Source organism: Zalophus californianus, chromosome 1 (genome assembly GCF_009762305.2).
Source record: "Zalophus californianus isolate mZalCal1 chromosome 1, mZalCal1.pri.v2, whole genome shotgun sequence".
In the NCBI taxonomy this organism is placed as follows: Eukaryota; Metazoa; Chordata; class Mammalia; order Carnivora; family Otariidae; genus Zalophus; species Zalophus californianus.
In genome coordinates this window covers 137,474,668-137,490,276 of record NC_045595.1, presented here as the reverse complement: position 1 = coordinate 137,490,276, position 15,609 = coordinate 137,474,668, and the positions used below count along the sequence as shown (strand labels likewise).

General features: G+C 46.7%; 1 protein-coding gene across 1 annotated transcript; it reads right to left on the bottom strand.

Moving 5' to 3' along the window:
• Positions 1-10,141: 10,141 nt before the first annotated feature.
• Positions 10,142-12,639, bottom strand: RTP1 (receptor transporter protein 1). Its single transcript, XM_027585831.2, has 2 exons — positions 12,368-12,639; positions 10,142-10,661 (listed from the first exon to the last, which is right to left on the bottom strand). Exons 1-2 carry the CDS (start codon positions 12,637-12,639, stop codon positions 10,142-10,144), a joined length of 792 nt encoding a protein of 263 aa, XP_027441632.2.
• Positions 12,640-15,609: the final 2,970 nt, after the last annotated feature.

Sequence of the window (15,609 nt, the reverse complement as noted above, 5' to 3'; positions counted from 1 at the left end):
CCATCCAGCTTGGGGTACTTTGTCATTGCAGCTCTAGGGAACTAACATGGAGACTTCACAACTAAATGGGACATGGGATCCTAGATGGCACCCTGGAACAGTCTCTGAAGACAACCTGAATAAAGATGGACTTTTGTTAAGAAAAAATTTATTGAAACCGGTTTAATAATTATGACACTTGAACCATACTAACATAAGATGTTAATAATAGGGGAAACTGGGGAAGGGTTTATGGAAACTTTCTGTACCATCTTTACAACTTTTCTGTGAATATAAAACTATTTTAAAATTAAAAGTTTATATTTCAAAAACGTGACCCAAGGTCTCTCAGTCAGGAGATGGGGACACTGAGATTTGAAACCAGTTCTCGTGGGCTCTGGGACCCCAGCTCTTACTCCACTGGCTCGACACCAGTGGTTCTCAAAGTAGGCTGTACACAGGAGTCGCCAGAAATACCAGTGTCGGGGTCCTAACCCCACCTCCCCACCCCAGAGATAGAACCAGTGTGCACTAAGTCCTGAGCATTGGCAGGTGAGATTAAAATTTCCCCAGGTAACTCTAATGTGCATCCAGTTTGAGAACCACACTTCTAGGTATCCTGCCCATATGTGACCCCTGCAGAATGTGGGGAACCTCTGCTTCTCCAGCTTGGGTCTCTGACTTAGGTCAGACAGCTAGCTGGTGGGAAGCAGAGGTGAGGTAGATGCCTTGCTGCTCTAGCACACAATCCAGAACTTTCTGTGACTCTTGGCCACAAAACCATCACTAAAACATCTCTGCATGAGTGTTTTCTTGGAAGAATAGTCTTTTTCACTTTGCACTCGTAAACTGAAGAAGGGGAAAGCATTCTAGGCATGGGGGAATAGCAAAGGAGAAAACAAGGTTATGAAAGGGCGGTGGGTGTTTGGGAGAAACTGAGTGACTGGTGTCCCCGGAGAGCCAGAAAAATTGGGAGAAAAGAGAACACCATCAGGAAGATCTGAAGTGCAGAACTTAGATGCTCAACTTGGTTTCAGGAACAGGCAGACATTTGAGTTTTTTGAACCAAGGAGAGATGTGATCACTTGACTTTTCAAATGACGCCTTAATGCAGAGAAGAAACTAAGGGAGAAGACAGTGAGGGTAGGGCACTCAACATGACTTCCAGACATCAGGCAAGGGACCTGAATGAGGACAGGCCTGTGGGGAGGACAGGAATCTGCTTTTCAGAGCTCTGGGAATCTAGGGCTGAACCTCAAGGACACTGTTAAGAGACTCCCAGCTTCTGTTAACACTTCAAGGTGAATTAGCAGAGACGCAGAGAGAAAACAGGGCATGGTCCCAAACCCAAGGGCGGTAATGGTTTTCCAGGCCCCTGATCTTTCTGTGGACTGCAGGCAACCATGCTTATCTCCAGAAAGGAAGCCATGGGGTTCCATGAATTTGAGGGAAGGACACAAACAGGGCTTTTGTAACAATCTCCAGCATCTGGTGTATGTTGGTCTATTTTTGACGAAGTTAAGAAAAATCATTTGGAGGCAGAAACCCAGGCTCAATTCCCAGCAATGAGCTTCTGATGACAGAAAAAAGAGCCAGGACCCTTTCGACACCTAGGTAGATCACAAAGGCTCCAAGGGAGTCCCCTCTGAGGAATGGGGTGTTAGGACAAGATAGTTTTATGACAAGGAGAAGGCGTGTCAAACCCGGATGGCGCCCAGGGGAAGCATGCTGAATGAACAAATCAGCATGGATGGGAACACATCACCCCCACCAACATCTGCCAGTCCCAGGGGAGGCCTCTGCAAATTTACAGGTTATGACCCCAATCCATACCACAGGCCGGAAGCAGACAGACCAAGCCCTGGGAATCTGGGAGGCACAGTGTAGATGTGGTCCAGGCCCAAGATGCTGACCTATTTTGAAAGAGAAGACCTTCATCTTCCCTAGAGCTGTTTATCCTGTGACATTATTCCATCTTGCCCATTTCCTGACACTATCTTGGCTCATTTATCCATGCCCATTGAAATGCTCACTCGTGGCCCGGGTCTGCCAACAGGATCCAAGACAACAGAATTCTTCATTTAAACAACTCTGACAACATCTCCCTTTGATCTGAGTTTGCGTGTCCAGAGCCCAAATCCATACTGGCAGTCTAAGCCTCCCACAGAGCCTTTTAATTTTAGCGCATTTTAAAATTATGAAATACTTCAAACACACTAAGAAAAACAGAAACAAAAACCCATGCCCTTGATGAAATGACATTTTCTGGGCAAGGGAGAGGGGCAGGACTCCCAGCCCGGGAGCGAGCTGATGCCATGACAGGGAAGGTGCTTTGGGCCAGTGAAAAGAGCTCTGAACCTTGACCCTGAAGACCTGGCTTCCAGTCCAAGCCCTGCTGCTCGATGGCTCTGGGAGCTCAAACACATCATGTCCTCTGTGCCTCAGCTTCCACAGCCTCTTGTAAGCTGCTCCTTCTTTTTAACCTCTCCACATGGAGAGCCCCAGGCTCAGTTCTTGGCCTCTTTTCTATCTACCCTCACTCCCCGAGACATCTCAGCTAATCTCATGACATTTAATAACATCTAAATGTGATCACGCTCCAATTTATCTCTAGCTTGGGCCTTTCCTCTGAGCTGCCTTCATGAACATTCCACTGCCACCTTGCATTTCTCACATTTAAGGCCTCACATTAAATTGTCTAACAGAATGCCTATGATGCATCTCATACTTCACATGTCCAAAACCCAGCTCCTGACATTGCCCCCAGATCTATTCTTCACACAGCCTTCCTCATCTCTGCAAGGGGTAGCTCTATTCTTCCAGATGCCCAGGCCAAAAACCTTGGGACCTCTTTGGTCCCTCTTTCTTTTAGACCCCATGTCTAAGACATCAGCAAATCCTCTCAGGTCTACCTTCAACTCATACCCAGACCCAATCTCAGTTGCCACCACATTGGATAGGGCCACTATCACCTCTTTCCTGGATTCCTTCAGGAGCCTCCCAGCTAAACTTTCCTCTTTCATTCTTGCTCCTCTCTGGTCTATTCTCAACATGGTAATGGCACATTGGATGGCATCACTCCACTGCTCAAACCCTCCAGTGACTTCTTGTCTTATTCAGATGAAAAACCAATGTCCTAACCATAACTGATGACTTATATGCTCTGGCCCCCATTACCACTCTGGCCTTTGTGATCCCTTAGTCATGACTACTAAGCCTGAACTGCACCCTGGCCTCACTGGGCTCCTCACAGCTGAACATTCCAGCCTGCTCCTACCTCAGGCCCTTGGCACATGCCATTCCCCTTCCTCAGTTCTTTCACTGTTTTTTAAATGTCCATTTCTTAGTGAGACCTTCCCTAGTTACCCAATCTAAAATTACACCTGCAGCCCTTGCTCTTCTATCTCCCTTGCCTACTTTATTCTTCTCCGTAGTACTGAACGCCCTCTAATATATCACACATCTTACCTAGACTGTTTAGTGTCTGGTTCCTTTATTATCCACAAGGTAAACTATTTAGTCACTTTGCTTTCCCCCTACATGAAGTGCCTAGAACAATGCCTGATGTATAATATATACCCAATAAACATTTGTTGAATGAATGAATCTTGGAAATAGGGAAAATCTTATTATGTCCTCAAAATAGTACTACAACCCTATTAAGACAGAAAGATTTACTGAGCTTATTTTAGAACTGAGGGGATAAGATACAGATGGAAATTCCATCGCTGCCCCACAAGTCTGTATATAAGGCAGAACCTCTCAAGGTAACTGCCTTTCAGAATGTGAATATCATTACAGATAGATCTAGTTAGAACAAGAGGTCTACAAGTTTGCTTCCAGAAAGGAAAGGAAAAAAAGATCAAACTCCAAGCCCACGTAGGCAGACTGAAGTACGAAACTAGGTGACCTGCTGGGCGGGTCAGCATCAGGCACCACCCCAAATGAATGAGGACAAATAAGGCTAAGCGGCCAGTTTATGAGCAAGGTCAAGACTAGCAGGGACCCCACTGATGGATCACCTCCCCTCTTTGCTTTACGAATGAGGAAATGGAGACCCAGGAGAGGAGAAAGATGAAGTCATCCAAGGTCAGCAGCCGAGATGCCCAGCTAACATCTAACCCAGAGCTGGGACCCATGTTGCCCAAACTCCAGGCAAATTAGCTTTCTGTAGCACAACCCCCACCCCCAGCTACCCTCACAAGCTGCGTCACAAAATAGCCACACAACGGGCAGATTTCATTTCCCTGACGCATGTGGCAGTACCCACATGGGGCCAAAAATGATTCCAGAGGAACTTCCTTAGCGGGGAGTCTTACATAGAGAACCAGAATGGGACTTGGAATCCAGCTAAATTCCTTCTGGGGTATTTCAGCCAGTGGGAATGGAGCCCAGAAATCACTGGTGTTTTCTGTTTGGGGTGATTTTTACATAGCTATCTTTATAGCTAGCTATCTTTGAAGAATGAAGAGTGGCCGGCTACCATGCAACTGGAAAAATGAAGTCACTGCTTTGAAATAAATTTGAGGGGAAGAAAAGAAATGACTCTACATATATTAAGATAAACATAAACCACGTCTCAGCCACGGGCTGGGAACTTAACCCTTACCTTCCCCCCACCTTTTTTTTTTCCCTAAAGCATTTACCAACAAAGATGCAATCACAAAGAGAAAGAGGCCCTCAGGACTCGAAGGAGAGGCTACCAGCTGAAAAGGAAAGGGGAAGAAGGAAGAAAATGGCCATATGTTCTGTATCACACAATGTTACAAACAGTGCATCATTTCTTTCTTACCAAAGTCTGACGAGGCACAAGTATTATTCCCATTTTGATGAGAAGGAAAATGGGGCTCAAAGAGTTTAAGTGATTTGCCTAAGGCCATAGAGCTCATAAGAACCAGGACTCAGGGTTTTCTTTTTTTTTTAATTGAAAAGAATCATTTATTAGTAAACCATATATGAATTTCAAATGCATGCAAACTAAATGAAGTATCCCTATATGTAACATACTATAATAAAAGCAAAGGGATTTTAAACACAACATTTAGAATATGTCATTCTTTTTTTTAATTATGTTATGTTAGTCACCACACAGTACATCATTAGTTTTTGATGTAGTGTTCCATGATTCATTGTTTGCATATAACACCCTGTTCTGTTTTCAACTTTTTGAGGAACCTCCATACTGTTTTCCAGAGGGGTTGCACCAGCTTGCATTCCCACCAACAGTGTAGGAGGGTTCCCCTTTCTCTGCATCCTGCCAACATCTGTTGTTTCCTGACTTGTTAATTTTAGCCATTCTGACTGGTGTGAGGTGGTATCTCATTGAGGTTTTGATTTGGATTTGCCTGATGTCGAGTGATGTTGAGCACTTTTTCATGTCTGTTGGCCATTTGGATGTCTTCTTTGGAAAAATGTCTGTTCGTGTCTTCTGCCCATTTCTTGATTGGATCATTTGTTCTTTGGGTGTTGAGTTTGATAAATTCTTTATAGATTTTGGATACTAGCCCCTTATCTGATATGTCATTTGCAAATATCTTCTCCCATTCTGTCAGTTGTCTTTTGGTTTTGTTGACTGTTTCTTTTGCTGTGCAAAAGCTTTTGATCTTGATGAGGTCCCAATAGTTCATTTTTTTTTAAAGATTTTATTTATTTATTTGAGAGAAAGAATGAGAGAGAGAGAGCACATGAGAGGGGAGAGGGTCAGAGGGAGAAGCAGACTCCCTGCTGAGCAGGGAGCCCGATGCGGGACTCGATCCCAGGACTTCAGGATCATGACCTGAGCCGAAGGCAGTGGCTTAACCAACTGAGCCACCCAGGCGCCCCAATAGTTCATTTTTGCCCTTGCTTCCCTTGACTTTGGCAATGTTTCTAGGAAGAAGTTGCTGCAGCTGAGGTCGAAGAGGTTGCCGCCTGTGTTTTCCTTCAGGATTTTGATGGACTCCTGTCTCACATTTAGGTCTTTCAACCATTTGGAGTCTATTTTTGTATGTGGTGTAAGGAAATGGTCCAGTTTCATTCTTCTGCAGGTGGCTGTCCAATTTTCCCACACCATTTGTTGAAGAGACTGTCTTTTTGCCATTGGACATTCTTTCCTGCTTTGTCAAAGATGAGTTGACCATAGAGTTGAGGGTCCATTTCTGGGCTCTCTCTTCTGTTCCATTGATCTACATGTCTGTTTTTGTGCCAGTACCATACTGTCTTGATGATGACAGCTTTGTAATAGAGCTTGAAGTCCGGAATTGTGATGCCACCAGCTTTGCTTTGCTTTTTCAACATTCCTCTGGCTATTCAGGGTCTTTTCTGGTTCCATACAAAGTTTAGGATTATTTGTTCCATTTCTTTGAAAGAAGTGGATGGTATTTTGATAGGGATTGCATTGAATGTGTAGATGGCTCTAGGTAGCACTGACATCTTCACAATGTTTGTTCTTCTAATCCATGAGCATGGAACATTTTTCCATTTCTTTGTGTCTTCCTCAATTTCTTTCATGAGTATTTTATAGTTTTCTGAGTACAGATTCTTTGCCTCTTTGGTTAGATTTATTCCTAGGTATCTTATGGTTTTGGGTGCAATTGTAAATGGGATCGACTCCTTGATTTCTCTTTCTTCTGTCTTGTTGTTGGTGTATAGGAATGCCACTGGTTTCTGTGCATTGATTTTATATCCTGCCACTTTACTGAATTCCTGTATGAGTTCTAGCAGTTTTAGGGTGGAGTCTTTTGGGTTTTCCACATAAAGTATCATATCATCTGCAAAGAGTGAGAGTTTGACTACTTCTTTGCCAATTTGGATACGTTTTATTTCTTTTTGTTGTCTGATTGCTCTGGCTAGGACTTCTAATCTTATGTTGAATAGCAGTGGTGATAGTGGACACCCCACTTAGGGTTTCTTAACCCTGAATTATATCATCTTCCCTGACTCTGTGCTATATAATGCTGGTCAAGTTTCCTACTCTCTCTAGGCTTCCATTCCTTACCCGTGACATAAAGGCCCCAGATCGAATCTGTCTCATAGCTCTGCTGGTCTCTGGACTCACTATGTTGGAAATTGTCCTGAGTTGGTGATTTTCTTGGTTCTCAGGTCTCCTGACCCCCAGGAAGCATTCTCCCATGGGGCTGGCCCTGTCCCAATGAGCCTGAGGGAAGTGATCAAGGCTGCACTCCCTCCTGACCCCACACGGAGGACTTCAGTTTCTGGAACCACAAGTCAGGGCCTGTAGGTCTGCTCCTGGCTTGCACATCAAGACCAGCACCCAGAAGCTCCAATGGGAGAGGCCTGGGATCCTGAAATGTCTCCAAGAAGTTTACTTATAACGCCTAGGGTACATCTAACAAGTTCATCTTGTGGCATGGGGCAATCAATATGTGCAAAGGAAGAACTGTCCCAGAGAAGTCTTTGCCAAGATGAGGGTCAGGCCAGTGAGTAAACCTAGAAACCGCCCCGCCTCTCAGCTGTAACAAGTGTAAGAACAATACGGGAGACAGAGGAGCCCTCCAAAGATTGCAGACACCTTCCTATAGCAGAGGAAGAGGCTTCATGCTTTAAGAAAGAGGTCTGAACAGAAGTTAGGTGAGGGTTGGACTCCTTGCTCTGCCATTAGCTGGCAACGGGACCCGAGGTAAGTCACTTACACACTATGGTCACATTCCAGGGGGGAGTATAGCCATACGCAATTATAACAAAATTTGATAAACATCTGGCAAGGGTGGCAGAGCTCAATAATGGAGATTCTCAGAGCAGGACAAAGCCATTATAGCAGGGAACAAGAGGGAACCAGGAGTTTTGAGGGAGAGTCAAGTCCCCAGGGCAAGAAGTAGGGAGTAAGAGGGAAGCTGAGTCCTAGCCCTAGAGAATCCAAGGCAGGTCATCAAGGATGACCTTGAGGCTCATTACAACAAGACTAGGTGCAAAAGGAAGCCTGTTCCTCAGTTAAAAGGATTATACCAAGCAGCACAGGTGGATCACCCGGAAGTCTTCTTCTAATTCAAGTGCTCAGACCTCATGCCCAGAAGTTCTGATTCTGTTGGTCTGAGGTGGAGGCTGGGCACTGATATTTCTTCAAAAGCTCCCCAGGATTTCTAAATCTCAGCCGGGGCTGAGAACTTCTGCAATAAGCAGAGATCTCTGAGAGACAGAACCTGCCCCCTTAGTGCCCACTGGATCCCAGCACCCAAATCAGGGCTTGCCAGACAGAAGGTGTTCAGGATACGTGGATAACGGGCACTGTGTGAATCAAGCAAAGGAAGTCACCAACCACAGGTACTAGAATTGTGCAGGGGCAAGGGTAAGACCGGCCTTAGGCTGAGTCCCCTGCATGACTGACCAAGGGCTGCCCGCATCCTTCCTGGCCACGGACATGATCGGCCCAGACCTTGAAACTGGAGATAGATAAAGCCTTATGAGGGAGCCCCAGAAAGGGGAGACAGGGAGTGAAGATAGGGGGTGTCCAAGAGCCCATTACATATCAGGGATGCTGTGGTGAATCTCAAGCACACATTAATGACTACTAAGCCTGATTGAAGATATCCCGTCTTTATTAAAGTATCCCATCTTTATATAAGTGGCCCTCCTCCCCCCACCACTACAGATGGTGGTGACTTTCCGTTAAAAAGGGGAGGAGGAGTCAAGAAGGAAGGAGGAGGGAAGTGGGAGGAGTCAGGTTATTAACAGAAGTGAGGTGAATGAGGATTCTTGAAAGTGCAGGGTGGCATCCCACCTCCTGCCTTCTACTTCCCCCCCATACCTGACCCATACTCCTACTATCAGAAAGTCTTTCTTCGGGCGCCTGGGTGGCTCAGATGGTTAAGCGTCTGCCTTCGGCTCAGGTCATGATCCCAGGGTCCTGGGATCGAGTCCCACATCGGGCTCCCTGCTCCTTGGGAGCCTGCTTCTCCCTCTGCCTCTCTCTCTCTCTGTCTCTCATGAATAAATAAAATCTTTAAAAAAAAAAAAAAAACTCTTTCTTCCCACCCCAAACCAGACCGTATGCCATTTTAAAGTGATGTAAGATTCTCCCATATATCTATGCACTTGTCTATGGGCAAAGCACTTCACATCTTTAATGCTTCCTCTCTTGCTAATGACAACCCATCCCTGCGGTTCTAGGTGGACAGCTGATGGCTGGTGAGAGGGCTATGCATGGTCAATGTGGGAAAGCCTCTCAAGTAGGGTTTCAGCAAGGAGCCCAGGAGGCCAGGCCCCTGCCCCTGCGTCGTGACCATCAGAACTGCTAAGTATCAGGCAGGTTGGGTCCCTGAACTCTGCAGATTCTTCAGTATAATGGCAAGTCATATATTTGTTCAGTAGGGATTTTGTGCTTTGCATCTAACACTCTACCTTCTAAACCTCCCCTAAATTCTCTGTCAGTTCATATGCAATGGGTGGGAAGCCTGGTTCTATGGGACTCTGCCCCAGGCACCATCTCTGAGCCAGGCAGGCCTCAGAATCCATCCTGAATGGAGGGAAGCCGGAAGATGGGAATCTGGGGAACAGAAGCAAGGCACCCTGTGTAGCCCGCAGCAAAGGGACAGCCTAGTGCCTCCACCTCGCTTTTTTCAAAAGGAACCTCTGCTGTGTGCACGGAGGCAGAGCTGTGGATGAGGCTTCTACACTAGGCACAGGTTAATTTAATGCTGCAGCCCCAGATGTGGGAGCTAATGAGGGGTAGGGGTGGGGGGTTAACAAGAAAGCAAGAAAGAGCTCATCACTGCGGAAAGGCCTTTTGAGATCATCACGTCCTGTCATTTTCAAGCTTTTTTTTTTTAAGCTGTTGAACCTATTTTCATCCACAACTCTTAAACAAAACTCCAAGTTGGAACTCTTCTGATTAAGGCAAGAGGAAGAAGTAGGAGCTGGGAATGGGCAGTTTTACCAGGATGGGAAACCAACTCACTCAGCCTACCTTCCAAATCCAAAAGTCCCTGAGGAACCTATGCAGAACTTTGGGGCCCTGGGTTTCACTTTGAAAAACCAACAATCCAGGCCAAACCCTTAATGTTATAGATGGTAAAGATGGGTGGGCGGTTTGTACAGGGTCCCCATGGAGTCAGTGGCGGCACCAGGACTAGAATTTAACCCCACTCCCCGCCCAGATTGCTCTTTGCCCCTCCCTCCAGCTGGCTGGCCCCCACAGGCCTTGGGCCCCTTGAGCCCATCGAGAGAATCAGACAGAGCTGCGGAAGGAGAACTGCAGGTAGATGATCAGCAGCAAAACCGTGGCCCAAAACAAGCACCAGGGGATAGAGCAGAAGTTGCAGCCAGAACCCTCCTCGGCCTCCGGCTTGGTGGGGCTGGGCGCCCGGGAGAAGGTGTAGGTGGTCGCCTCCTCCTCCAGCAGCTTCTCGCTGGGCTTCCAGTGCACGATGCCCTCCTGGCAGGCCTCGCAGAACTCGCCGCGGTGCCGCCGGGTGTCCTGGCGGCTGGCCACGTGGATGCGGTACTGGCCACCGCGCTCCCCGTAGCACTGCTCCCGCAGGCTGGTGATGAGGTTGTCCACCAGGCTCTCGATGTTCTCCTCCAGCATGCTCGACTCGTCCAGCCGCGCCGTGCCGCACTCGTAGCACAGCTGCTTGAAGACGCGCATGCGCACCGAGCCCGCCCGCTGCTCGCGGTCCAGGTACATGTGGAAGAGGATGACCACGTGGGGCGACTGCCAGGTGTGCCAGCACCAGGAGCAGTGGAACCTGCGGGGAGGGGTTGAGGCAAGAGGGAAGGGACCGAGGGGAGATGGTGGAAAACAGCCCCCCAAAGGCAGGGTGTTTATAGGCGTTGTTAGCTTTCCCGGGGGCGTCTGTCCAGTCTGCCCCTTCGAGGGCACCCTTAGCACCAGAGCAGGCTCGTCAAGATGCACCTGGCACCCACCTCACCTGTGCCCTGCAGAGGCCTCAGCTTCCTCCATCCCAGTGCCCTCAGGCTGTGCCCTTAGGGCTTTGGCTCTGGGCATATTTCCTCATCTGCAAAATGTTCAGGGCGCACTAGATGAGTCCTTCCTGCTAAGACCTCCTTGAAGTCTCATAGAGGGGATGGCCCGAACATTTGGGAAATGCGCCACCCACCCCACATTCTTACCTGTTAACACTGAGTGTGAACAGGGTAGACCCAAAGCAGGAGGAAAATGACACCATTACTACTTCTCAGCCTCCAAATCAGTGCCTGGGTTAATGCATCCCAAGGCCTAGACTTAGTGGCAGTCTCTGCCCAGAGTGAGGTGACTGAGGCCAGCTGGTGATCACAGGTCACTGACCGAGGTTGGAGATGCCACAAGGCTTCCAGGTCTCCAAGAAGCTCCTGGGCCCTGCCAGCAAATGTCCAGCTCTTGGTAACCCTCCCATCAGCTAGTTTAGGAGTTCCATGTTCTCATTTTCTTCTCTTTTGCTTACATCCTTTGGGGACTATTTTCCCTCTCTGAGACTGAACTATAAAACTAGGATTGGAAAATGTCAGAACTGGAGTAACCTTTGAAGTCACACAATTAACCTTTTGTTTTACCCTCAGGCACAGAGAATAAGAAAATGATCCGTGTACACACAGCTAGAGTTCAGAGCCTGTACCCAGCACAAAACAGGTGCCCAATAGATGTTGAATTGAATTGAATGCATTGTGCCAGGGCAGGGAGGAAGGCCTTGCTTCTGACCCCCACACTGCACCACAGAGCCTCCCCATCTTCTGTCCCCAAAGGAAGTCTTTACATAACAAACCCATAGACAAGAGTGCTGGAAAGTCATCTCAGATATTACTGTACATCCCAAATCATTGAGAGACCTTGTTGAAATGTACGTTCTGGTTCAGTAGGTCTAGAGTGGGGCTGGAGATTCTGCATCTTTAACAAATTCTAGGTGATGCTGAGGCTGCTGGTCCATGCCCCAAAAGGCAAGGATCTAAACTAATCCCTCCTCTTGCAAATGGGGAAAGTGAGGTCCAAGAAGGAAACAGAATTTCTCAAGGGCTATGGGGTTGACAGTAGAGCCAGTTTCTAGCACACCTCCTGTGTTCAGTATTTTAGATGGAAATTGAACTGTCCCAGGACCAGAGCACAGAACTCGATCCCCAGAGACATTGAGCCTCCTTTTCTTGGTTTTCAACCATTTTACATCATTAAAATCTGAAAAGATGTAAAATGTCAGAGTTTACAACTAATAAGTATATCCCACCTCTTTGTAAGAAGCAGAAACTATGACTCAGAGAGGGAAAGTTACACAGGAGTTCAGTGGAAGTGCTGAAATCAAACTCAGGTGTCCTACCTCCCAGTAAGGGACTCTTTCTCTGCTTCTCAGTCTACACCGGCCCAACCATGAGACTGATCCTAAGTACCTGGGTCCTCCGTATCTCTGTCTCTTCTTGGAAGGTGCCCCAGGGTTGCCTGCAGGGCCCCTGCTCACTGGCTACTCACCTGCCCGAGGCATGCAATTCCAGGTACTGCTTCCAGCCCGGGGCCAGCACATTGTGCTTGAGGTTGGGATCTATGATGAGGTCCCAGCTGTCAGCCGGCTTGGCCTCCTCCATCTTCTCATAGAAGACTTTCTTCCATTCACCTGTGGTCACGCTTTTACACATGGTCTTGTCAGTGGCGAGAGAGGGCAAGCTCCACCTGAGCGAGAATGAGGAGAGAGAGGGCAGGTGCAGGGCAGGGCAGCGCAGTCTCCACGGTCTAAAAATCCTCATCGACAGGACCAGGAGGAAACAGGACCCAGCTCCCTCCTTTGTCCGCACTGGAACCTGTTTCCACAGCAACGAGGCAGGGCGCCAAGAGACAGAGCGTGGGGAAGAGGGAGTCTCCAAAGGGGTGTTTCCAGGCCCTGAACTGAGGCTGTGGAGGCAGGGTTTGTGGCTAAGTGACCTGAGGCAGGTGGGGGGCTTGGAAAAAGGCTGACCTTCAGACCATCTCACTCCGGCTTGTGAAGGGCGCACAGAGGGAGGACCCGGGACCTGGCTCAGCTTCACCTTGCTGCCCCTGGAGGCATCATCAGCATCTGGCTGCTATGGTAACCATGATGCCTTAGGGAGCCAAAGAGACATAAGGGATGGGAAGATGTGGGTCTGTTAATAGATGCAGCGATAATAGTAAACTCTGCACTCCCACCCTTTTGTGACGGGCAATGAGCCACTTACAAAAATTATTGGAAGTCCCTGGACCCACAATTATTATTGTCACTGTTCAGATCAGGAGACAAGGACTCATCTAGCTTATACATGGCAGAGCTCATATCTGAATCCAAGCTATTGAGCCCATAATAATTCATTAAGTCATTCATTTCAAACATACGCATGTGCCAGGCTCAATGCTTGGTCGTTGTAAGCGTATATGTGCCCAATAATGTGGGGAGGATCTGTATCCCAGAATGCAACGAGATCTGTACTTTGACAACCTTGGACAGTAGCAGCCACCTGTGCACAGGGATGGGGACCATTGCATCAGCCTGGCAGGAGCAGAAACGATGATTTTCAACTTGGTTATAGAAGAGGAGGGCAGTGTCCATGGGGAAAACAGACCGTATTCTAGGTGCCCTTTCGGCTACTCTTTAACAAATTATTTTTCCTTTATGAAAGTCATACAGGTCTGGAGCTCCTGGGTGGCTCAGTCAGTCAAGCGTCCACCTTGGGCTCAGGTCATGATCCCAGGGTCCTGGGATGGAGCCCTGCATAGGGCTCCCTGCTCGGCGGTAAGCCTGCTTCTCCCTCACCTTCTCTCCCCGCCCCCACTCATGCTCTCTCTTGCTACCTCTCTCTCTCAAATAAATAAATAAAATCTTCAAAAAAAAGTTATACATGTTTATTTAGAAAAACTGGAAAATACAGATAAAATAAAGTGAAAGTAATACTATTCCTAATACCCATGTTCAAAATAATCAGTTAATATTATAACACACTCTGCCATTTATCTGTACATGTATGTATATACACATATAATATATATTATATACACACACACACACACACACACATACATACACACCCCACTGTGATCTGTTTTTTAAATAACAATATATCATGAATATTTTTCTAAGAAATTAATATTATTACATCTTATAGGCTGCCTATATTCTGTGATCTGGTTGGGCATAATTTATTTAGCTAATCCCCTATTTTGGGGTACTAAAGTTTTTTTTCAGTCTTTTATAATTTCACTCTTGCTACCTATTTGTATAAAACTTACTGATGAAGCTCATGGTACTGCACTCTAGGTATCAGAGATGATGCCCCCTGCATTCGAAAAACACGTCTCTTGACCCTACTCTCTGCAGAAGCTTGCTGCGGCTAGAAGAATGTGAGCGAGCTCTTCAAACAGTGTGACTTATGGGCAGCTTGCAGATCCTGAAGTTTAGAGATGAAAAAGCAAGACTAAATCATCTATCTGGTACTGGAGACCATCTTCCTCCTCCTGCTTCTGCATGAATGTTTGATGCCTTGACATATATTTTGGCCTCAGTTTCTTCATCTTGACAATGGAATAATAAGGAAGCAATATCTGTTGTGATTAAAAGCAAGGGCTCTGAAATCACTTGCTTGGATTTTTGTTCTTGTTTATTTGTTTTTGTAATTCTCTTATATTCTCATAGGTAGCTATTCTAATATATTTAATGTGTATCATTTCATTCTGGCCAAACATGTATTGGTATTTTATGTGAATATATTTTTAATTTGCATAGAAACAGCAATCGCCAGATAACACTTATTAGGTATCAGGCAGTATGCTAAGTGCTTTATGCATATTAATTTATTTCATCTTAGTAACAACCTCTATAGGTAGGTCACAGCAGCCCCAGCTGCATTTTGCAAATATGTAAGCTACAACAGAGAGATTAGATAACTTGCCCAAAATTCAACAGCTAATAATTAGTGGAACTGGGATTTGAGACCATATGACGATCTCCAAAGCCCCAGCTTTGATCAGCTTTGCCCAGCATGGAATCTAGAACAAAATATTTGCTAATAAATGTGTCTTTCTACTCTCATCACTCGATCTGGCCATTCCAGACTCAGAACTGGGGTTCATATCCTTCTAATGAATGGTTCGCTGGGCCCTACTGAGGCCACAACCCCAACATGAATACGAGTGAGGCATATTTGGCCTGCAAAGCTCCCTGTTACTACCGTAGGTGCTACTCTGGTAGCACCTATGGTGTCCACAGACCCATGATGCAAAGTGTAAATATTTTATGTTTTGTGTTTTTTTTTAAAGATTTTATTTATTTATTTGAGAGAGAGAGAATGAGACATAGAGAGCACGAGAGGGAAGAGGGTCAGAGGGAGAAGCAGACTCCCCGCCGAGCAGGGAGCCCGATGTGGGACTAGATCCCGGGACTCCAGGATCATGACCTGAGCCGAAGGCAGTCGCTTAACCAACTGAGCCACCCAGGCGCCCCTTGTGTTTTTTTTTTTTTTAAAGCTGGAAGAGAAAGTCATTTTGAAATTGTACCAAAGAAAATACAGTACATAGAGCCACATCTGTGGGTACACCATTCCCGTGAAGCCATGATCATTTGATGACAGGCACCCAGGTTCCGTGGAAAGAGTGCTGAACTGGAAATCGGGAGATAGAAATAAATACCCCAGCTCTGCTCCTGGCTGGCTTTGTTTCCTTGGACAGGTCACTTCTCTTGGCCTCAGTTCGTCCATTTGTTCAATGGAGCA